This window comes from Notolepis coatsorum (assembly GCF_963971535.1).
Source record: "Notolepis coatsorum genome assembly, chromosome: 14".
Classification (NCBI taxonomy): Eukaryota; Metazoa; Chordata; class Actinopteri; order Aulopiformes; family Paralepididae; genus Notolepis; species Notolepis coatsorum.
In genome coordinates, this window is record NC_140178.1 from 112775598 (window position 1) to 112801114 (window position 25517).

At 45.8% G+C, this 25517-nt stretch overlaps 1 protein-coding gene across 1 annotated transcript in view; it reads left to right on the forward strand.

Annotated features, from left to right (window-relative positions):
• The first annotated feature begins 404 nt into the window (after positions 1-404).
• The window catches only part of LOC311239799 (uncharacterized protein), a 64397-nt gene continuing 39284 nt past the window's right edge, over positions 405-25517 (forward strand). Inside the window, exons 1-2 of the mRNA XM_084328245.1 lie at positions 405-535; positions 6138-6764. Coding sequence (XP_084184371.1) covers positions 6177-6764 — 588 coding nt within the window. The 5' untranslated portion in view covers positions 405-535; positions 6138-6176. The remainder of the gene's footprint in view (positions 536-6137; positions 6765-25517) is intronic.

Sequence of the window (25517 nt, forward strand, 5' to 3'; positions counted from 1 at the left end):
TCCTTGTGAGATTATGTGCAAAATAAATCGGGTTGTTTTTCAGTCATGTGTCCCTTTAATTAATGGAGAAATATTATGCTTTGAACTTAATCGTGGAATTTAAACTTGCAGGGCGTTTGTTGTTGTTTTTGTTTTGTTTTTTAATTAGGGAGTATTTTGCGAATTAAGGCAACTGAGACTTCTATGTTATGTGTATCTGTATGTCATGTATGTCATATATGTTATGATGAATTGAATTCAATCAATCAATCAATACTTTCATTGAGCGTTACAAGGGTGTTTATCAACCGGTGGGTGGCAGCAATGAGCACTCAGCCGTGCTGGTCTGCCGGATATTAAACAAAGAAGAATACCGGACGTGACGTAGACTTTAGCCGCGAGAGGCGTCTATTCTTATCGCAGAACGCGAACGCGGAAGCATTGAAGCAAACATGCGTTAGATGAATAGAGGCCCCCGGCAGCGCGCTGAAGGTCCGCTTTTGAAAGAACGTCAGTTCCGAAGAGATTCTGTCGACAACGCTGCGGTTTTCTCCTGGTAACTATGTATTTTATATTATATCTACGGTATTCTCCTGATATGAATTGAAATGGGGGACCCTGATGTAAACAAGACAAACGTCTTTCTCAGGTCTGCATTCCCTTAACAATTGTGTGTATTTAGCCGTACTGTGTTGTACCCATTCTGCAATCTGTTAAATAAAGTTTTTCATTCATTCATTCAACATGTCTTTTATATTATCCAAATGGTTCTTCTTTGCGTAGATGTCGTAGTAGCCACCGTGTATAATCGTTGACGTTGCTGCGACGTCAAGCAGTGGTTTTGGTTCAACTTGTTTTGGTTAAGCTGGGCAAGCTACACTTCTTCTTCTTCTTCGTGTGCTTTCCGGCAGACTGGACACCTTTCGGCGTATTGCTGCCTAACAGATTTATCTGCTCACAAGGTCTCTTCTCCTTATACTCTACCGCCATCTACTGGAATCCTTCCTCCCCCACATTGTCCAATGACGTGTAGCTAACACTGCTTCCTCCTGACTGATTCCCCCTCTGTGATACATGCTTCGCCCCCCGTGGCCTGACTCTGACCTACTCGCTCACTCACACCCCCCTTCTCTAACGCTACCTGATCAGCCACCCTGTTTAACTCCGTCAAAACATCCTCCACTGTCAACCCCTCCATACCCAAGTGTCCCACTGCTGCTAAAACTATCAACCTAGTCCTCTCTGTCCTACTACTAACCGTCGCTGTCGTATTCACTACTCCTGCCACAAAGGCCACCATACCTAACTTCTCCCTAAACACCCTCTCTTTCTTCGCCTGAACTTCCTCTACCACCCGATGCCCTATCCTAAAACCCTGCCCCCTAACTTGCTTTCCCTGATCCTCCTGCACTATCCTTACTGCCAACTGCCCTTCCCTAAACCCCTGTCCCTTGTCTTGCTGTCCCTGTCCTACCTTCCTAGCTGCCTCCGCATATGAAATTCTACCTTCCCTTCGCACCTGCTGGACCATTACCTCTAGCTTCATCGCCTCACAACCCCAATACGCTACACTATGCTTCCCACCACAACTACAACACTTCGGCTCCACTCCCAGTTCACACTCCCCATACTTATGCTCCCCACTACACCTACCACATCTCTGTCCCTTCCTACACCACTTAGCTACATGTCCAAACTCCTGGCACCTATAACACCTCAACGGATTTGGCACAAACTCCCTAACCCTATATGCCAAATACCCTAAAAATACCACTCTCGGACTAACCTCACCCTCAAACTGAACAACTATGGTCCCTGTCTCCTCCTTCTCTGCCCCTCTCTTCATCCTCTCTACACTCTTAACTTTCCCATTGCGTTCGTCACTCCTCAAATCCCCTAACAGCTGATCCATACTAACCTTAATTGGAATTCCCCCAATCACCCCCTTACACCCACTATCCCTTTTCTCCCCTACTATCCCTACTTCACAGACCTTCACTTTCCCAATGCTCTTCATTTCCCTTGCCCTCTCTACCTGCACTACACTTACACACGCTATAAACAAGTTCCCATCCCCCAACACCTTCCCGTACCTTACCTCACCTAACTGCGCTTTAATGAGCTTCGACAGCTGATTCGGCTCTATATCCCCAACTCCATTTCCTCCCTCAAAACGCACCACTACATTCAACCCTCCAAAACCCTTTCCTCTACCCTCATCCTCTGACCCACTCAAGCTATCTCCCCTCTCTTTCTTCCTCTTACTCCCCTTCCCCTCCCTTTCCCTACTCTTCTTCCCCACCTCTTTCCACTCTTCTCCCCCACTCTCTTCCCCACTACACTCCATACTGGCCCCACCCGTCCCCTTCCCGTCGTCATGGCCATTCTCATCCCTACCGCTATCTCCCTCGCCCTTCTCACACCACTTACTACCATCACTATCCTCCCAATACCCTGGATAGCTGATCACAGGCCGGGGCCACCAATCGATTTTCTGATTCCTCACAGCCTCATCCTGCGCCCCCCACCACCGCATACTACTACTCTCACACAAGTCTTCGCTGCACAGCTCCGACGGACGCAGACGCCGCCACTCGGCGCACCTCTCAACATCCACCCTCCCACATGAACAAACTTCACTACTGTCTCCCTCTCCAAACATCCGCCGTCCCTCACGAACACGCGGCATGGCCTGCCACTCTCTCTCGCACACTCCAGCGAAAAAAAAGGAGATTGTTTAGCGCGCAGGTGCAATTGATCAGGGGGCAAGCTACACTACAAGTTACTCTCGATTAAATATAGCTCAACTACAATGGAAGCTATCCCCAGAGAAATGTAGCAAGCTACACTACAAGAACATGGCAAAAATAGCTAACTACATCGGCACTACTTTTTTTTTTATATACTTCATGATCAAGTTTCCAAACAAATAGGCAGGCAAAAAAAAGGTTCAGTTTGATTGTTTATTATAAAACTGAAACAAGCCCTCGTCTGGCTTTTTGTTCTCAAGTTAGTGCTGGGCGTGTGGGAAGTTGAGAGCAGCTTGTTTTTTGGCTGACACAATAAACACCTAAACACATATGTTTTAGGTGTTTTTTCAGTCAAACTCATACATTTTTCCAGATAGGGCCATGGAGAGGCATTGTTGTTATTGACATCATCTTCATCAATGCCATCAGCCCTGGAAACATCGAATCCCTCTGCCATTTCGCGCGGACTGGTTCATGTAATCTGTTAAATAAATGTTTCATTCATCAGTGGTCTGTGTTTTGATTTTCACTTCCTGATTTGCGGAGCTGGATCGGCATGTCCCGCCCTATCCTGCCTCTGATTGGCCTACCCGTAAGGTTTTGGCCTAACCTTACCCAATCGTGAGTTGTCATACTCATATCTAAACCAACCAACCAATCATAGTGGGTTTTCTCCTGGAGTCCCCCCCCCCCCCCCCCCCCCCCCCACAAATCTTTATTTAGTCTGTTTCTCCATTCAGTAAGGGAGGTGGTAGCTGGTAGCCTAATGGTGGTTGCTGAGCAGGTGAAGCCTGGGCCTGGCCTGATGGTGGTAGCTGAGCAGGTGAAGCCTGGGCCTGGCCTGATGGTGGTAGCTGAGCAGGTGGAGCCTGGGCCTGGCCTGGTGGTGGTAGCTGAGCAGGTGAAGCCTGGGCCTGGCCTGATGGTGGTAGCTGAGCAGGTGAAGCCTGGGCCTGGCCTGGTGGTGGTAGCTGAGCAGGTGAAGCCTGGGCCTGGCCTGATGGTGGTAGCTGAGCAGGTGAAGCCTGGGCCTGGCCGCCTCTATACTTTAGGCAAGTCGCTTGTCCTTCCGCGTTCCCGTTTTGCGCTCTGATTGGCCACGCACGTTTCTGGTCATGTGATATGTGCGCCAATTGTGGGACGACAAGTTTTTGGACGGTTAAGCTTAGGCGTTCTTTCGAAGTTGGTTAAGGTTATAGTTTGTCTTAGAGCAGGGCGATAGAATGCCTGGCCTGATTCCAAACTCTAACCTTAACCAACTGCGAAAGAGTTGCCTAAGCTTAACCAGTGATAAACTAGGCGTTAGGTAGTTTGCAGGCTGTTAGACCCGGGTATATGGTAGCTGAGCAGGTGACGCCTGGGCCTGGCCTGGTGGTGGTAGCTGAGCAGGTGAAGCCTGGGCCTGGCCTGGTGGTGGTAGCTGAGCAGGTGAAGCCTGGGCCTGGCCTGATGGTGGTAGCTGAGCAGGTGAAGCCTGGGCCTGGCCTGGTGGTGGTAGCTGAGCAGGTGAAGCCTGGGCCTGGCCTGATGGTGGTAGCTGAGCAGGTGAAGCCTGGGCCTGGCCTGATGGTGGTAGCTGAGGCTGCTGGAGCCAAGTAGTTTTCACATACAATGAATTTGCTTTGGTCATTTTTGGTGCCACATTAGATAATAAAATAAGAAGGTGAGTAAAATGAAATATGAACTAAGATAATTATGATAGAAGCACAATATAATATCATTCTGAAATAAAATTAAAAAAAATAGGCCAGGGCTGTTCAACTGTAAAATAAAGAGGTGGAATACTCTTGTCAGGACCGCTCCATTATCATTCAAAGCGGCAGTAGAACTCATTCAGGTCGTTGGCTAGACTTGATTGATTGATTTGAAAAATGTACTTCCTCGTGTGATGTCACTTCAAATACGGCTACCAAGACGCTCAAAAAGCAAAAGAGTCGAGTCGAGTAGGTAGTGGTACCATGCAGACTTGCAGTGGAAAAGCAGCATAAGAGAATACTTCATAATGTTTCATGCAATTAAAAATTTTATATTATAGGGCTGGACGGTATGGTCTAAAATGTATATCATGGTATAATTTGAAGCATAGACGGTAACGGTATATATCACGGTATATTAACTTATCTTAGCTTGCTGAGGCTAATACATCGACAGGCTGTTACAGTAGGAGTGGAGCGAGCTAACGTTAGCTTGCTGAGGCTAATACATCGACAGGCTGCTACAGTAGGAGTGGAGCGAGCTAACGTTACCTTGCTGAGGCTAATATCAACAGGCTGCTCCAGTAGGAGTGGAGCGAGCTAACGTTAGCTTGCTGAGGCTAATACATCAACAGGCTGCTCCAGTAGGAGTGGAGCGAGCTAACGTTAGCTTGCTGAGGCTAATACATCGACAGGCTGCTCCAGTAGGAGTGGAGCGAGCTAACGTTAGCTTGCTGAGGCTAATACACCGACAGGCTGCTCCAGTAGGAGTGGAGCGAGCTAACGTTAGCTTGCTGAGGCTAATACATCAACAGGCTGCTACAGTAGGAGTGGAGCGAGCTAACGTTAGCTTTCTGAGGCTAATACATCAACAGGCTGCTACAGTAGGAGTGGACTAACGTGGAGCGAGCTAACGTTAGCTTGCTGAGGCTACATCGACAGTTAACATTACATAAGGTTTTAGCGCGATGTGGGAATTACAGAATGGCGAGGATGCAAAGCATGTTAGACCATTGGACTCGTCGCAGAGTTTACATTACACATAGAAACTGCGCGAGAAGAGCGAGAAAAGTTGTCACACAGCCTTCAAACGCAGCGCGGAAGAGCTCGTTTGCTTCTGTGTTTATTATGAAATGACAATTGCATGTTGACACGCCCACTGCGCGAAGCCTCTGTGCTCCTAAATAACTTTTTACAGTTCGCATATATCTATCTATGACTAATTCTATCTATTCTTAGGGGCAAATACTAGTGAAATAGTCGCGCTGTGGTTACATGACGTCATTGCTATTTTAGAGCTGCTCTACCGGTTACAAGGTATAGTCAAAATCCATACCGTAGAGCAAATTCATACTTTATACCGTTCACCCCTAATATATATATATTTAGTACACATGATTTATTTATTTTAAATAACACAGTGACACTTTTCTTTTTTGATAAGAAATCCAGCCATATTCCTTTCATTGTATTTCAAATACTGCACTTTAATTTCAAGTGGAGAACTAATCTTTCCATTAAGAACTGACAATCAGGGAATTTAAACATTGTTGACATTGTTTTTTTGTTTATTTTATTCCTGATCTTTGAGATCTTTAAATGTTCCCCAATAAATATGACGTAGTTATCTTTTTAGGTGTCTTGCGTTGAAGTAAGATCTTGAAGAAACCTCAGTGTGTGATTCCTTTTATATCTCTGCTTCGTCATCTTCCAGGCCCCACATCTGCTCGTCGCAAGGCCACCTCAGGTCACGATGAGCTCCCAGCGAAGACCCGTCCTGCACCCCAAGCCTCCCACCCTCGCCGCGGCCAGCGCCATCCCCGTGCTCCTCGTGGTCAGCCCCACCACGTCTAACGTTGGACACCCGCCTGACACACTCCTGGTGAAACCGCCCGTCCGCGGTCCTCCCCACACGACCCCTCAGCGGAGGAAGATGCACCGGCCGGCGTCTCACAGCCTCGCCGGAGGGAAGGGCGCCGCGGCCTCGCCGGGTAAGAACGGGCCCGACGGTCGACTGCTGCTGGTGGAGAACCAACAGGCGCCCGGCTCCAGGGTTCGAAAGTGGACGGTGCGGATGCAGGAGAGCAGGATGCAGGAGAGCCTGGACTTGGACGCGTCGTCGACATCGCTCCCGACTCTCACCCCTCCGGCCAACCTGCTGTCCAACATCAAGCTGCTGCCTGTGAAGCTGCGGCCCGTGAAGCTGGTCCCCATCAGGGTGGTCCCCTGGAGGGTGAAGAAGACTATGAAGGTCAAGGAGCTGACCCAGAGGAGATCCTCAAACAACTGGAGGCCCATTCGACCCGCCGTCCAGGACCAGCTCCAGGGCATGGAGACACAGGTACAGGGGACTGGGACTGGTCTAGGACCAGCTCCAGGGCATGGAGACACAGGTACAGGGACTGGGACTGGTCTAGGACCAGCTCCAGGGCATGGAGACACAGGTACAGGGGACTGGGACTGGTCTAGGACTAGCTCCAGGGCATGGAGACACAGGTACAGGGGACTGGGACTGGTCTAGGACCAGCTCCAGGGCATGGAGACACAGGTACAGGGGACTGGGACTGGTCTAGGACCAGCTCCAGGGCATGGATTGAATTACTGAAATAAAATAACTTTTCCACGATATTCTAATTTATCGAGCTGCACCTGTAGACGATGGACGTTGGCGCTAGCTGTCTTAACTTACCTAATTAATACTCCAGTCTGCAAAAATACGACACTTGGTGCTAATTCACGGAGCTGTGTAAACACGGGTAGCCTAGCCAAGCTCTAGTGTGCTCTAGTAGCCTGTAAGCTTGCCGCTGTTTAACGTTAGCGAACGTTACATACAGCTTGTTGGTGGACACGCAGCCTCAACAACATATTAACTGAAATAGCGTTCGCTTAGCAAGCATTATCCATGAGTTTTCCAACATGTAAGCTAAAACGTACCCATGATCCGAGTAGCTGTCATCACGGTTCTTCCAGGGTGCTTGCTCGTGCATCACTGCTTTCTTCTTCTTTGTCGTTAGTACACAGAATGCAGTCATGGCAGACAAGGGAAATGATACTGCCCCAGCACTTCCTGTAGTGCATTTGCAAATTTTTTAATGAATGTTACCGGCTCTCTGTTTTTTTTTATACAACGCATCAACACTAAAATTCCGCACAGATGAATTTTTATGATTGACATCGTCGATTATGTCGACTAATCGTTGCAGCCCTACCTGACACCAGGCCACAAGTGTCATATCTCAGCTCCTGTTAGTACTAGATCCTTGTATAATATAACTTCTATTTTATTTGCAACAGTGTATTTATTCAAACATTTCAAATTAATTATTTCACAATAACATATTTCTCTCTCTCTCTGTCTACACAGACACCCGTTATGAAGTGATGCAAAGTACACATAGATTACTACAAAGTGTCCAGAGAGATAGAAAGAGATGAAGAGGGAGGAGGTAACGGGATCACAAGTCAGGCAGGACTTACGACCTTCACCTACAGACCAGGCTCACAAGACTCCAGCTAGCAGCAGCTACTGGGTAAAAAAAAAAAGGAAACAGTACTGACTGAGGCCCCTCCAGCACCAGTCTCTCAGTTAGTTACAGACTGAGGCCCCTCCAGCACCAGTCTCTCAGTTAGTTACAGACTGAGGCCCCTCCAGCACCAGTCTCTCAGTTAGTTACAGACTGAGGCCCCTCCAGCACCAGTCTCTCAGTTAGTTACAGACTGAGGCCCCTCCAGCACCAGTCTCTCAGTTAGTTGGTACAGACTGAGGCCCCTCCAGCACCAGTCTCTCAGTTAGTTACAGACTGAGGCCCCTCCAGCACCAGTCTCTCAGTTAGTTACAGACTGAGGCCCCTCCAGCACCAGTCTCTCAGTTAGTTGTTACAGACTGAGGCCCCTCCAGCACCAGTCTCTCAGTTAGTTACAGACTGAGGCCCCTCCAGCACCAGTCTCTCAGTTAGTTACAGACTGAGGCCCCTCCAGCACCAGTCTCTCAGTTAGTTGGTACAGACTGAGGCCCCTCCAGCACCAGTCTCTCAGTTAGTTACAGACTGAGGCCCCTCCAGCACCAGTCTCTCAGTTAGTTGTTACAGACTGAGGCCCCTCCAGCACCAGTCTCTCAGTTAGTTACAGACTGAGGCCCCTCCAGCACCAGTCTCTCAGTTAGTTGCTGTGCCACAAGCAACAAGCCACCACTACCAAGCCAGCAACCATCAGAATCAGAAAGGTGTTTATTGCCAAGTTTATGTTTATTAGGATCCTCATTAGTCATCACCAATGTGTTGACTATTCTTCCTGGGGTCCACACAGATATACACATACAAATATGAAACGTTCAGTATAAATCAGTCATATATCACATACATAATCAATAAAACAAAAGAAGGTCATAGGTGAATCCATTTCACCATACCTTTAAAACAAAAACAAAGTATACAGAAGTTTGGATAACATGGCTGCAGCTACACTCATGCATGACATATATTGATTTCCTTCTGGATTATGGCTCCTTTAAGTTAATTTTGGAAACTGTCCTTGTTTTCCGTCCATATGATATGTAACCGGATCCTATTTCAAATTTTCAATATGTTATGGCTCTATACAGTACATTGCAGTTTACTGAGCTTGTCATGCCTCAGAAAGGCAATCTCACCCCTCTCCCGGGCTTCCCTCAATTTAGGGAGTAGCTCTTTCCTTTTCATTCTGACTGCGTCAGTGTAATCTTCATGTAGATGTTCGTCCCTCTTAGATTTTTGGCTCTCTCCAAAACCGCTGATCTGTCCTTGAACCTCAAGAACTTCACCACTATGGGTCTGGGTCTGGTGTTGTGAGCGGCTGGCTTCCCAGTGAGCTTGCTCAATCTCAATGCCTCATTGAAGCTGGTAGCCTGGGGCTGGCCTGATTTTGGTGGCTGGTAGGTGCCGGTGGTGGCCTGGTGGCGTGTTGCTTTTTAACATGTCATGAGTGCAAGAATGTGACAATTTGACCATGTGACCGCGGCAACGCGGGAGAGCGGCAGTGCGGAAATAGGCTGTCTCTAAGACAAACTCTAACCTTAACCAGCTCCTTAACAGCGCCTAAACTTAACCGTTCTAACCTTAACCAACTCCGAAACAATGCCTAACCTTAACATTAACCTTAACCATGCCTAACCTTAACCATAGAAAGAATATTGCCATTCTCTAAGACAAACTCTAACCTTAACCAGCTCCTTAACAGCGCCTAAACTTAACCGTTCTAACCTTAACCAACTCCGAAACAATGCCTAACCTTAACCTTAACCATGCCTAACCTAAACCGGCGAAAGAATACACGTTAAAAAAAAATCACGTTAAAAAAAAAAATTCATGGGATTGGAACTCGTCAACAACGAACCGCAGGACCGCTGCTCTGCCAGGTGAGCTGAAGCGCCGAATGAAAATCTTGGCGGATTACTAGGGCGGTTACATAATTCCTCTCGCGCTCTGCCGCTCCGCTCGCTCTGCCGCTCCGCTCGCTCTGCCGCTCTGCTCTGCGGTTGCCGCGCCTGCCGCGGGGCATGGCACAGCCAATCAGGGAAAACGCGGAAGCAAAAGCAGCACTAGTAGGGGTGGACGGTATGGTCTAAAATTTATATCACGGTATAATTTGAAGCATAGGCGGTAACGGTATATATCACGGTATCAGTGTTTCCGTTAGAATAATTTTTTTTGCCTGATAGGCAGGCTATATAAAGAATGACATCCTCAAGGCATGTAGATTTATAATATTTTAACTTAAAACTAGGCTACTTTTGCGTATACAGTCATTATATTCCAAATAAAATAAGTCCCGAGTCGAGACTCCGTGCTGCTCCCAACGAATCCCAATAGTATGCAACTGCAGAGCCGCAGAGTAGGGGCGCTTTCAGGTCCGGTCACAGGCCCGCTCAACAGCGCCCCCCACCCAACGGCTGAATTGCCAATGGCTGAATTGGAGTATTGCACTGTGCAAGCACAGCGGCCCCGCTCTGCGGCTCTGCAGCTGCATATGCTTCTCGCAAAATCCAGCATCCAGCTTGCGCTGCCCAGCCGTCAGAACACTACACACATATCATAATGTTCACAGCAAACTGTAGTTGATCACCAGGTATGTTTTATTAACGTAGAATAATTCATATAAGAAAAACGATAGGGAAATCTCTTACCTTTCTCCACTGGTTAAAAATGCCAGGAACTGAAATTGAAACTTGCTCTGCGCCGCGGTGATATGTGTTAATTATGAAATGACAATTGCGTGTTGACACGCCGTCGCCCACTGCGCGAAGCCTTCTAAATAACTTTTTCCAGTTTGCACATATCTATTATCTATGACCAGGGAGCGAAATTAACTTTTTTACTCACCGGCCAGTGGCGGGTAGATGGGAAGAATCTACCCACCAAGCATATTTCTTACCTGCCAAATTTTTTTTGATTAAATTTTTTTTTATATATATTTTATATAAAAAATATTTTTTTAAATAAAATATATATTATATAATCATATATATAATCATAAATGCTCGCTATCTGCAAACGGCTCCACTGTCTGTGTGTATACTTGAGTAGCCTCCAGCTCCAGCAAGGATTCTCCGGCGATGCAGCTAGACCCTATACTAATACTCTACATTCAGCATGCAAGGATTCTCCGGTGCTGCAGCTGGACCCTATTGGTATAATGTTACGGTTCTTTGGTCAAATCACATTCATCAAGCCCTCAGCTAGAATATGCATTGAATCAATGTTATAAGACATTGATATCAGGAGCTATCTGTAGCTACTGCTAGCCCGCTAGATAACGTTAAGACAATTTAGTTTACTGGGACATAGGGCTGGGCGATATGACCAAAAACGTTATCGCGATAAAATTATAAAATTATTCTCATAACTCTATATCGATAATTATCGTCGATATAATGTCTGTCAAGTTTAATTAACTTATTATGCCCGGCGCCGATACGCGGGCTGACTTGTTTTGCTGCTGTGAATGTCTCGAGAGTCGAGTTGATGTCGTCATCAGTCCGCGCACGTTAGGAGTTAGCCAAAGCAAGCGGAGTATTTCATGACAATGTACTAAAAAATGACCCTAAAATACTCTGTTCCGCCCAATTCATTGCAACGACGTCCACCGTATACCCCACACTACTATAACAGTTACCCTCAGAATTCAAAACACACACCAACTCGGCAGGTAACCTGTGAAATAGCGCAGTGCAAGCTAATTAGCCATAGCCAGCCTCGTTTCCGAGCGGAGTATTTCATGACAATGTACTAAAAAATGACCCTAAAATACTCTGTTCCGCCCAATTCATTGCAACGGCGTCCACCGTATACCCCACACTACTATAACAGTTACCCTCAGAATTCAAAACACACACCAACTCGGCAGGTAACCTGTGAAATAGCGGCGTGCAAGCTAATTAGCCATAGCCAGCCTTGTTTACTGCGTCCTACCTCCGCGCCTCCTTCCGGGTCTCCTTCCGCTATCGGCCATCTCCTTCACTGATTGGTTGTTAGTGCGTGTGTTCATATCCAAGCTTGGAAAATCGATATATCGAAACTTTGCGACCACGTTTCATGTTTATTTCGAGGAAATAATTTATCGCGATAGTTATCGTTATCGTTTTATCGCCCAGCCCTACTGGGACATATAGATCTAACGTGAGATAGCTAACGTGAGATAGCTAACGTGAGCTAGCTAACGAGGGAACGGAGGTATTATGCACTCGAGTCGACTATTGCTGGAGCATTTGTTGATATCAGCAGCTATCAGTAGCTAGCCAGCTAGATACCGTTAGACAATGCCTCGTCATGTATTAAACTAAAAGTGAATAGTTGACTGGGTCATTGTTTAAACAGTAACGGTAGCTGATGGAGGTCCGATCTAGACTAGAGCAGACTGCCTCCGTGTTGATACGAGCAGAAGCCAATAGTATCCCGCTGCAGGGCTGGGCGGATATGACTCGTTGCCACGTTTTTTTTCAAAATAAGAGTATCATACGAACCGAATGTTGCCATCTGCCGGAGCCAGCGAAATGTATGACTGGAGCTGCGCTTGGGGCGGAAATGAGACCCGCACAGATTTTCAAAATAAGAGTATCGTTATGAACTACACGTCTACACGCCACACGGCGGGCAGACCTCTCAGTGGCAAGCGCCAAATGTAAAAACTGAGCGCCCCTGGCGGGTGGCGGGCTTAAATTTCGCCCCCTGTCTATGACTAATTCTATCTATTTTTAGGGGCAAATGCGAGTGAAATAGTCGCGCTGTGGTTACATGACGTCATTGCTATTTTAGAGCTGCTCTACCGGTTACAAGGTATAGTCAAAATCCATACCGTAGAGCAAATTCATACCGTTTATACCGTATACCGTTTATACCGTCCACCCCTACACCCAAAAACAAACATACAATTACACACCAGTAAAAACATAATATTACAGAGTTACACATAGGGGAGCAGTTATAATAAACTTAAAATGAAAGTGAATATGCCAGGATGAACAGATGATTCCCGTTTTGAGGCGGGAAAAAAGGTGGGGAGGTTGTCTATTGCACGGATGTCTTGTGGTAGGGAATTCCAGAGGCGGGGGGCACAGCGGGAGAAGGCTCTGGATCCCATGGTAGTAGTCAGACGGGAAGGGGGAGTGATACGTTGGAAGGAAGAGGAGGATCCGAGTGACCGAGAGGGAGTGTAGGACTGGAGAAGTTCTGTGAGATAAGGAGGGGCTAGGTTATGGAGGGCCTTGAAGGTGAGTAGTAATACTTTGTAGTCAGTGCGTGACTTAACAGGCAGCCAGTGGAGTTGGTGGAGAACAGGAGTGATGTGGTTGGTGGAGGGAGTTCTAGTGATGATGCAGGCGGCTGAGTTTTGGACTAGTTGGAGTTTATAGGGGTACTTGTGTGGGAGACCAATAAGGAGGAGTTACAGTAATCCAGGCGGGATGTGACCAAGGCGTGAACAAGAGTAGCGGTGCTGGTAGGTGTAAAGTGGTCTGCACACGGCGGGCGACAGACGTCGCCTGGCGATGCGATCGCCTGTTGCTCAACGACAATCGCTTGTCCCCCCACACCAGAGGCGACCGTCGCTCTGTCTAGCTGGGGGTGTGGTTACTTGTTTCCCCCCGGGAGATATAGGAGGACGGACCGCCGGGACCGGACGTCATGTTGTTGTGAAGTGAGCATATTAGCAGCTCTTCACTAGCACTAGCAGGTAGCTGTGTTGCGCGTTACGAGGGAATATTAACCTGTAAAACCCATATTGAGCTGGAATTAAACCACCATATACGAATACAACCTCTCATTCTTCCTGACATTACTGCATGACTGATCGCTACAATACGTTCACTAGGCACCGATTGGACAAGTATTATTATGCAGCTGAGAGAGAATGTTTTTTCACTGAAGACGCTGTTCTGTTCTCAACCATCATTTCTTTGGACAATAAACCGTATAAACCACATCAGCTGCAGCCTGGACATTAAACTCTGTCAACATCCACAACTTATTTTGTTACCCGAGTACAAAAACATCTAGTAGGTGCATCGTGGCGCATTGTCAGTTAGCTAATGACAAGCGGCCACTAAACCTTAAGTTCTCCAACTAACGTTATTTATTTTTATTGTTCCTGTTAATAATAATTAACATAAGTAGCATGGTAATAATATGTAGGTTATTGGTCAATGAATGTATTGATACATTAATGGTGTACAAATGATACACCAATAGAAGTCATGTTATTTCCTCATTGTCCTTTCAGTGTCGCCTCAAAAAATAGGATCAAGGCGATTTTTAGCCAGGTGACAGAAATAGCTGCGCGACCGTCGCTTCAAAATCTCCTGCCGTGTGGGTTCTCCCATTCATAACAATGAAGGCGATACAATTCTGTCGGTCGCCTCGCTAAAAAAATCGGTCGCCTGGCTAAAATCGGTCGCCGTGTGGGGACCCCTTAAGTGAGGGGCGGAGACGATTGATGTTGCATAGGTGGAAGTAAGCAGACTGTGATGTTATTTATGTGAGATTTGAATGACTGTGTGCTATCGAGGATGACACCCAGACTCTTAACCTGAGGGGAAGGGAAGACTGTAGAGTTGTCAATAGTGTAAGATTCTGATCAAACTGGCCAGTATCACGTCTTCGTCTGTTTGGCCCTCCATCCAATTCCTCTGCGTTGTGTACTTTTAATGGTCCTGACGTCTCCGATACTGGTAGATAAGATCCTTATCTCCCCCCCGTTAGTGCAATCCATAAACCATAATACTTCTCCACCTCCGTAAGAATTCGACACTTCGACACCGTGAGATACCTTATGAGGAAAAGCGTTGTTTATTGCTATAAACAGAACCTCATAATCAGATGTTATCAGATGTTATCAAATTGTATCGTCCTTGAAGAGTCTATTCTAATGATCTCTCGGTGTGTTCAGATTGTCCTTTTGTTATTCAGTCCAATAGTGGTCAGGCCTAGTCGTTAGCCTGAACCCTCCTCGTGTTAGCCGAAGCTAATGATGTCGTGGCATTCTTCCCCCCCCCCCCCCCCCCCCCCCCTCTCTCGTGATAAGAGGAGAGAGAGTCCTCTGTGTGATCTCAGTCCTACTCGCTCTCGGTCAGATTCTAGTCTGCTCAACACCCGGAAACACCGTTCGACTTATAGATGTTCGTCGTCGCAACGACGGCCCCGCCTTCTGGTTGTCATGCGACGTGTTGTCATGACAACTGCGTTTAACCTTTACACACACTTCAAAACGTTTCTCTACTGTTGCATTAAAGAGGTCACCCCTCTCCCTCTCTGGGCCTCCAGTACACTTGCTCTTATCTGTGTTCTTCCAAGGAATGCAAAACAAAACACCCTCGCTGGCAGTGTATTCAATCCACTGGTCACCGTTCTATCACCGTCTCCTGCTTCCATGCACATTTCGATCTACCATTTTAGCTGTGGTCCCCCCAATCTATACATCACATACATTGAATAAACCCCGTTTTCTCTCATTCCCCCCTTTGATTCTCAATCAACTTTCAGAATCAACAGACTACTTGGTTTTTCAATTAATTATACCCAAAAATGGACTCATAACAATGAGGGCCCCGCCGTCTGCTGTTTGCCTTGTTGTTTTCCATTACCCGCATCACACCCAAACCAGAAAGGATAAACAACGGTCAGGGAGGAGAGAGAGAGAGAGAGAGAGAGAGACAGAGAAAAACACAGATTGCAACTTTTCAGACGACACACCTAAAACCCTTCGGCCCCCCCTATCAGGTACCCCACGTCCAAATCAGAGCGCTCCCTTCCCTCTTACAGTACACCTCCCATCTTGGGCCGGTCCCGTCTTCTAGGGCAAGGGCCCCTTTCAGTGACGGCTCCTTTCCTGAGCTGGTCCCCCCTCCAGGGCGCGGTCCCCTAGGCAAAAATGTCTCCCCTGGTCTGCTACTGCTCAGTGTCTCTGGCTGTCCTCTCCACATCTGCTCCTCCACCGCCGCCGTCTCCTCTCTCTCGTCGCGGATGATCTGTGTACCAGGCTGCGGTGCCTGGCCCCTGCGGCTTCCTCCTCCTCCAGTCTGTCCTCCTGGTCATCTCCATCGCTGTCGGTGTCATTCCCCCCTTGAAAGCAGAAACACAACACCGGCAGGCGTCTGTCCATTTGACTTCCCTTGTTTTGCTATTAGTCTACCACCTTCTCCACACCCATATCTAATCCTACAGGGCTGTTCCCTGTTTTGTTGTCTTCCGGCGTGACACCAGCAGCTAAACGATACCCACTCGGCGCTCTACGTTTGTCCCACGGGTGACCCCCAGCGCGCGCCAGTTCTTTCTGGTGACGTGTCCCCTCAAGACTCTGCCTATTTATTAGGTGTGAGAAGGCCCCACTGGAATTCAAACTCCCTCTTTAATTCCATAATTAACCCATTCAAATAACTGCACCATCTTTCTGTGCAATTCTCATTTAATCCATTGTATAATTAAACTCTATATCTAATATTATTATTATAATAGATCCACTCTCTGTGCTCATTAGATTCACTATTGAATCACTCCCCCACTCCGCAAATTGTAGTACAGGCCTATATCTAAATATTCCCCTATGGGTAATGAAAACTCCCCAGCACTACCCCCCCCCCCTCCGCCACTAGGTGGCAACCTACTCCTCCTCCATGGTGTTTTAGTTGACGTGTCACTTCCTGGTTCTTTATCTGTTATCTCCTCGTGGTCCCTTTTGCGGCCATCTTTTCTCGCTCATAATGGCTACTCTCTCACAAACAAACGAACGCTGCCCTTCCTTCCAAGGCCTAAAAAACACTGCTGTTTTCCTCCATATCAGGGGACGCTTCTCCCGGACTAAACTCTTGCTTATCGGACATAATACACAGTTTAAGGTAAACACCCGATCGACTTTCCTCCCGCTACGACAAATTCCGGCCGTCTTGAGACCACAGCGACCAGTTTAAGGTGGGCCGTCTCAGGCGACAGTCTCGTCATAACAATCCCGCCATAACAGATTTCAGTCTGGTTCAGCACCCCCCCCCCCTTTCTCCTCCTGCATTTACACTCCCAACACCAGAAACCGTGCAGCCTGCCCCGTTTGTTTTTCATTCTATCCTGTTGATAACACCCTCGATTTCCAAAACACCATGGCTCTCTGTTCATATTATTACAGCTGGCTTCTCTGTCGCTCCTTATTGAGACCACAGCGACCAGTTTAAGGTGGGCCGTCTCAGGCGACAGTCTCGTCATAACAATCCCGCCATAACAGATTTCAGTCTGGTTCAGCACCCCCCCCCCTTTCTCCTCCTGCATTTACACTCCCAACACCAGAAACCGTGCAGCCTGCCCCGTTTGTTTTTCATTCTATCCTGTTGATAACACCCTCGATTTCCAAAACACCATGGCTCTCTGTTCATATTATTACAGCTGGCTTCTCTGTCGCTCCTTATTTACGGATGCACTATCTGTTCGTTTTTATTTGGCTTAAAAGATCAAAACAACCGTGTGCACAGTGAACTCACATTTTTGATCGGAGCGCTGTTTCCCCTACAGCGCTGGTTTGCCTCCTGACCGCTCGACTCGCCGCTCTCTCCCAGGGCTGGCCGGCCTTGCTTCGATCATGATTCTCCCACACATTGATGACTGTTGTCCACTGTCGCCCCATTATTGAAAAAGTCTTTATCCGTTGTTCTTATCTCTTGCAAATCCGGCTGTCATCAACAACCAACTGTTCCCGTTTTTTTTTTTTTTTTTTTTTTTTGTCTTTTTTCCCCCTCCATTTTCCTCCGATTTTCTCCCATCCCAATGTTAGTCGTATGCCAATTCCCAGTCCCTTCCTGATCGCTGCGCACTTACCCCCCACAGTCAGATCATCTGGGAGAGTGGAGGCTACCACGTGCTTCCTCCGACACACGTCCAGCCAATCACCGCTTCTTTTCACCTGGCAGCGCGGATTCTCATTGAGAGGGCATAGCGTGTGGGAGGACCACACTATCCCCCTCACATCCAATCCGCGCTTAGCAGGCGCCCCGACCGAACTGTAGGAGTCGCTGTTTACAACGACCCGGACCCACCCCGCCAGCTTCTCCCACCCTCTGATACAGCCAATTGTATCAGTGCAGACGGCCAGCCAAGCTGGTGACAACCCCGGAGCTGTGAGCTGGATTCGAACAGGCGAATCGAGCTCACAGCTCCGGGGCTGGTGACGAACGCAATCTCCGCTCGGCCACCTAACCGCCTCTGTTCCCGTTGTTTTAATCTCTTGCAAATCCGGGTCACGGCACCAACTGTAAGATTCTGATCAAACTGGCCAGTATCACGTCTTCGTCTGTTTGGCCCTCCATCCAATTCCTCTGCGTTGTGTACTTTTAATGGTCCTGACGTCTCCGATACTGGTAGATAAGATCCTTATCTCCCCCCGTTAGTGCAATCCATAAACCATAATACTTCTCCACCTCCGTAAGAATTCGACACTTCGACACCGTGAGATACCTTATGAGGAAAAGCGTTGTTTATTGCTATAAACAGAACCTCATAATCAGATGTTATCAGATGTTATCAAATTGTATCGTCCTTGAAGAGTCTATTCTAATGATCTCTCGGTGTGTTCAGATTGTCCTTTTGTTATTCAGTCCAATAGTGGTCAGGCCTAGTCGTTAGCCTGAACCCTCCTCGTGTTAGCCGAAGCTAATGATGTTGTGGCATTCTTCCCCCCCCCCTCCCCCCTCTCTCGTGATAAGAGGAGAGAGAGTCCTCTGTGTGATCTCAGTCCTACTCGCTCTCGGTCAGATTCTAGTCTGCTCAACACCCGGAAACACCGTTCGACTTATAGATGTTCGTCGTCGCAACGACGGCCCCGCCTTCTGGTTGTCATGCGACGTGTTGTCATGACAACTGCGTTTAACCTTTACACACACTTCAAAACGTTTCTCTACTGTTGCATTAAAGAGGTCACCCCTCTCCCTCTCTGGGCCTCCAGTACACTTGCTCTTATCTGTGTTCTTCCAAGGAATGCAAAACAAAACACCCTCGCTGGCAGTGTATTCAATCCACTGGTCACCGTTCTATCACCGTCTCCTGCTTCCATGCACATTTCGATCTACCATTTTAGCTGTGGTCCCCCCAATCTATACATCACATACATTGAATAAACCCCGTTTTCTCTCAATAGGGATGGGTACCGAATTTGGTACTTTTGAGGTACCGAACCGAAACACGTCGGTACTACCGAGTATCAAATCAAGTGAGATACAGAGGATTTTTTTTTTTTTTTTTAACTTTTTTTTTTTCATGTCAACGTTCACACGCACAATATATGCTTACCTAGGATTTGACTTGATTCAACAACAAAGCAGTCGGAGCAATGGCAAGCCGAAAACTGTCGAAATTGTAGTTATTTGAAGTTTGGATTATTTTTTTTCACGACTCAGGTAGGTAAATTAAATTTCTTGAGACTAAAGTACCGAAAAAAGGTACCGTTGGGTACCGGTATCGATTCACAGGTACCGGTATCGGTTCAAATGTGAAAGGTACCCATCCCTAGTTGTCAATGGTGAGGGGAAAACTGTGGGATGGTAGATTTTGAACCAATGAGTTTATCACTGTTTAGTTTTAGGTAGTTGACTGTGAACCATACATTTATTTCTTGTAAACATTCAGTAAGGGAAGTGGTAGCTGGTAGCCTGATGGTGGTAACTGAGCAGGTGAAGCCTGGGCCTGGCCTGATGGTGGTAGCTGAGCAGATGAAGCCTGGGCCTGGCCTGATGGTGGTAGCTGAGCAGGTGAAGCCTGGGCCTGGCCTGATGGTGGTAGCTGAGCAGGTGAAGCCTGGGCCTGGCCTGATGGTGGTAGCTGAGCAGGTGAAGCCTGGGCCTGGCCTGATCGTGGTAGCTGAGCAGGTGAAGCCTGGACTGGTAGCTGAGGCTGCTGGAGCCAAGTCGTTTTCACATACAAGGAATTTGCTTTGGTCATTTTTGGTGCCACATTAGATAATAAAATAAACTTCCGGTTTAGCATCAGCATGTAACGGTCGCATTGGTTACAGCTCCTCACCAGTTTTTTTTTAAAATTTTGCTTAAAAAACCACTTTCTACAACACCATTGTGTCTAAACCTCGACGTATATATTAACTGAGATCTTCAACTAACTATCGACTGAAAGAATCAAGATGACAACAAGGAGAGAAACAGAAAAGAAACGTGCAACCAAACTAACTCCAGAGGATCCGCCGGTGGATAAGAGCTCCGTGCGGGAATTGGCAGGAGAGATTGAGAGAAAAACAGCTGATATTGCCACTTCTTCCATCGTCCCAGCCACCTCATCCGATATAGAGTCTCTTGCTAAGCTAATAAAGATCTTAACCGATAAGGTTGATATGATCGGCGCTAAGGTTGAGAAGGTTGATGCTAAGGTTGACGCCATCAAAGAATCTATCGAATCCAAAATCGAAGATTTAAAAGCAGCAGCTGCAGTACAAACCGAACGCACTACTGTAGTTGAAGCCACCTTGGTTGAACATACACTGAGATTCATTAGGGGCGATGAGGCTTTACATGACGGCATCGGGGAACTAACGGAGAAGATGGATGAGGTCAACGGGAAGCTAACGGATACGATAGTTGACAACAACGAGAAGCTAACAGCTAAGATATTCGAAATGGAACGTCATTCCCGTAGATTTAATATCCATATAGTAGGACTGGATGAATCAGTTGACTGCACAAACGACTCGTTTGCGACAGTGTTAGCTCAAATTCTAGGACCAGATATCCTCTCTACAACACCTATAGTGTAGGGGTTCCCAAACTTTTCAGGCCGGGGCCCAGAAAATAAGGCGTCAGAGAGCCGCGGCCCAATGCACATCGTCTGGCTTTTTTTTTTTTTTTTTTGCCATGTGACCGATTTTTTAAGCCAAATATCACTTCAATCCTATTAAGTTAGTTCAAGTTAGTTATTCATTTATATGTGCTATTTATGAGAGGGCTAACTTGTTGCAAAATAATAATGATAATAATAATAGCCTCATTAAAATACTATTGTTGCTTCGGTTGTTTTCAGCGTTTTATGTGCATAATCTGTTATTTAGTTTGAAATGTTCGTTGAAATAAGTAGATTTTACGTTTTTGTTTATTTATTAAGTTAATATAAAACCATATAGTCACATTTTAGAATACAATAGAATAGAATTTTAGAATACAACTAGAAACACTGTCCTGGCCTGCTTCTAAGTTCAGTGACCTGACAAAAAAAAATTAAATAAAAAAAGAAAAAAGAAAAAAAATGTTTTTTTTTATTTTTATTTTTTTTTAATTATTTTTTTAAAATCATCTCGCGGCCCATCCGTGGCTGCTCGCGGCCCACCTTTGGGTCGCGACCCCGACTTTGGGAACCACTGCTATAGTGGATCAGCGCTACAGAATTGGCATCCGAGACAACACCAACAATAAAGCGAGAGTGATTATTGCTAGCCTACGTCAAACTGGAATAAGAGATACGATTATCCGGGCGGCACGAAAGAAGAGGGGAAATCTGCAATACAACGAGAAACCAGTGTATTTCTATGAGGATTTCTGCCGCGATGTAGTATTCCTACAAGCCTGTTACAAGACCGTGATGTCTCGTCTTTTTGAGAAGAGGTTCCCACCTACACTCTACGCTACCCTGCGAGTCTTTCCATCATGGATAAAAATGGAATAAGGGTAAAGCTTTCCTCGCCTGAAGACGCCGAGGAGTACATGAGGGACCCACTACGCGGAGGAGGCTAAGTCTTATTATTCTTTTTTATTTTCTTGATTACTTCGTTATAACTTGGACACCAAAAGCGGCATCAAACAAGCTTTGATGTCATTGATGTAGAGATAGGTTAATATGTGACGCTAGATTCTATATTATTGTAAAGGTTCGCTGTTTGGGCCCGCTAGATTTATGGGTTTTATGCAAGTCATGCTATGTTGTTGACATTTTGGAATACTCTGGACTTTTTCAACGCTCGGTGTCATATCGGAATATTCTGGAATAATATCACCCGATGGCATGCAGAAAGCCCTGGAACATAAACAACAATTTGTGACCATACACAAGAATCATATCTGGAAGAACAACAACCTTTACAACGGAATACTGCCCACCCCTGTTTGGGGGACGAACTGCATACAAGTATTTAAAACCTTCATTTTCATCTAGGTGTTTAAGTTTGGCAAAGTTAGATTAAGATTTAAACAAATGTTCTCTATTTTTTGAGGTTTCTATAATTTAGTTCTATACATCTTTCTTATTCTTCGGTGTGTTTTAACTTATACATGTTAGTATAAGGTTTAAGTGAATATACTATGATATTTGAGGCATATTTTTTATTTTTATTTTATTATTTTAACGGGAGAGTGGCTAAGCCACGGGTGGCATTCTATTAAGGTAGAATTAAGAGTTTTAGATCCTATGGCAATTTGCATAGGAAAGTTAAGGATAAATGGCTCATTCTGGGCTGACCGGTCGTGTAAGGGAGGGAGGGGGGGGGGGGGGGGGGGCGGATAGGGGATTATATGTATATATTAGTGCTGTCAAACGATTAAGTGATGCACAAAATAACTTAAAAGAAAATAATAATTTAAAACAATGAATAAAGTGTGCATGAAATAATAGGGGAAAGAAAACGATAGGAACTTGTTACATTCACACACACAAGGGCTGATTAATCACACACACCCCTCTCTCCCTCACACACACTCTCCCAGCTCTCTTTCTCTCTTGCCCCTTCCTCATCTCTCTCACCCCCCTCTCTCTCTATATCTCTCACACACACACAATCGGGAGTTAACACGTTAATATCGCGTTAACTTTGACAGCCTTAGTATGTGTGTTTTCAGGCTCGGCTCTCAACAGGATCTCAATAATTGGATATATATCTATTGTGAATTGGTACTCTATATGAATTATACACAAGAATACAACAACATGTTTAGATTATGGCTAGTTTGAATATAATTATTTGGAATACTGGGGGACTAAACAAACAACATAAACGCAAAAGCGTGCTTACACTGATGAAAAACAAACTGGTTGATATGGCTTTTTTTAAACACACTTATTAGTGGATGACAATGTAATGCTAGCAGACAAAATATATCATAACATTAGCTACTCCTCTTTTGGAACGAGATCCTGTGGGGTTGCTATAGTCGCGAAACGGAAGTTGAATATTGAATTGTTGGACGTATGGTCTGATGTGGATGGTCGAGTAACCATAGCTAAAATAAAATACAGTAACAGGAAAATCGCGTTGGTAGCGGCATATGCCCCAAATCTTTATGACGCCAACTTCTACGCTACACTAACTAGAGCAATGTTGAACCTTCCCGAGTATTCATTTATGATTGGCGCGGATTTTAATGCTATTTGGGATCCCGTGATGGATAAATCTAATCCCACCATTTCTAATGATCAGAAACATGCATCTAATGCACTAAAGGATTGTGCCAAGAATACAGGTGTAAATGACCTATGGCGATTACTCAACCCAACGGCCCGAGAGTACTCTTTTCGCTCTGCAAGACACAAGACATTTTCCAGAATAGATTATGTTTTTGCATCCCCAAGACTATTTGATAATTATGATGTGGAAATGGTGCCCAATGCACTATCAGATCACAGCTATTTACTCCTGAAAGGTTCATTTGGTAGACTGTCATCCCGAGCCCCTAGATGGCGATTTAACTCGACACTGCTGAAAAACAATGAATACATTATACAATTCAAAGTTGAACTTATTAAATTCCTGCAGAGTAATGCGGATTCGGTACAGGACCCCAGAACGTTATGGATGACGGTAAAGGGTTTTATCAAGGATTACACAACGGGCTTTGCCTCCAACCTACGCAAGAATCGTTGTTCAAAATTGGTAGAGCTGGAAACGCTTTACTCGTCGTTATTCTCCTCTTTACAATACAACTACTCGGTTCAATTGGAGTCTCAAAACAATGTGTTAAAAAAAGAGATTAACTCTATTTTAAGACAACAATCTGAATTTCAAATACGTAGCACAAGACAACATTATTACTTTCATGGTTCTAAACCAAGTCACCTACTAGCTATGAAGATACGACCCAACGCAAAATTTGCAGATATCCCTACTATTAAGGACCACCAAGGACTTGTTACAGACCCCAAAAAAATTAACGAGACTTTCAAAGAGTTTTACTCCAACTTGTATCAGAAATAGTTTTCGATCAAAATAAACTGGATACATTTCTTAATCAAATTAACCTACCTAAACTCTCAATGGAAGACGCTAAACAGTTAGATACACCTATTACATTAGAGGAACTTAGGGAGGCTATATCTGAAATGCAAATAACCCGTGTTACCAAGTAAACAAATCACGGAGATGGCCAGTTCGCTAGCTCTCAGAATGGTAGCAGTTCGCCCGCAGCATCCTAGTGCTAACGTTAGCTCTCAGAATGGTAGCAGTTCGCCCGCAGCATCCTAGTGCTAACGCTAGCTCTCAGAATGGTAGCAGTTCTACCGCAGCATCCTAATGCTAACGTTAGCTCTCAGAATGGTAGCAGTTTGCCCGCAGCATCCTAGTGCTAACGTTAGCTCTCAGAATGGTAGCAGTTCGCCCGCAGCATCCTAGTGCTAACGTTAGCTCTCAGAATGGTAGCAGTTCGCCCGCAGCATCCTACACACAACAACAACACACACACTCGTTACCACAACGCTTTACGGTATTTTCACAGCACTGTTGCAACATTATCGTAAAGCCTGAACACTGTTGTGATCATACACAACAGTTAGCTCTCAAAATAGCCAGTTAGCCAGCAGCACCAGCAACGGTAAGCGTGTCTCATTATAAATTTCCACCACCTGTGTGTAGACAACCAGCTCTGCGTGGCTCGCTCCACTAGTGAGGACTGGTCTCGCCCTCTGCTGGCGCGTGTGTGCACTACAACAAAACTCCGTTTTGACGGTATTGATTTTCAATACCGTCTGGATTTCTAAATACCCTGGTATACCGTAATACCGTCATACCGCCCAAGCCTACCGAGTATCAATAGTTAAGATGGATGTTTTACCTAGAATCGACTTCTTTAGTTCAATGTTACCGTTACCTCCCCCTGCTGGTTACTGGAAAAAATTACACTCCACCGCATAATATAAATTTATTTGGAACAACAAACCTCCACGAATAAAAAGATCCACCGCACAGAGAAACAAAGCCGACGGAGGTTTAGCATTTCCAGACTTCTACCACTATTTTAAAGCGTTCTCTTTAAGACCACTGATCACCTGGTTTGATTCTCAAGCATCTGTATCCTGGAGAACATTAGAAGAAAACATAGTGGCATCACATAGACTGCAGGATATAGTATACACCAAATTATCAATTAAGCAATGCGACTTGAAATTTGGTCCTCTTATTACACATGTAATTCGGATATGGCGTGACACACAGAAATGTACTAACCAACATAAATGGCATAGCCATACTCTCCTATTCAATAACAATGCACTCCTTATTGCACAACGACCTATCGGATATCCCAAATGGGAAAAGCAAGGCATACATACACTGGGAGATATCTTCAACAAACAGGATTTCTGTAGCTATCATGAAATTTATAACAAATGTA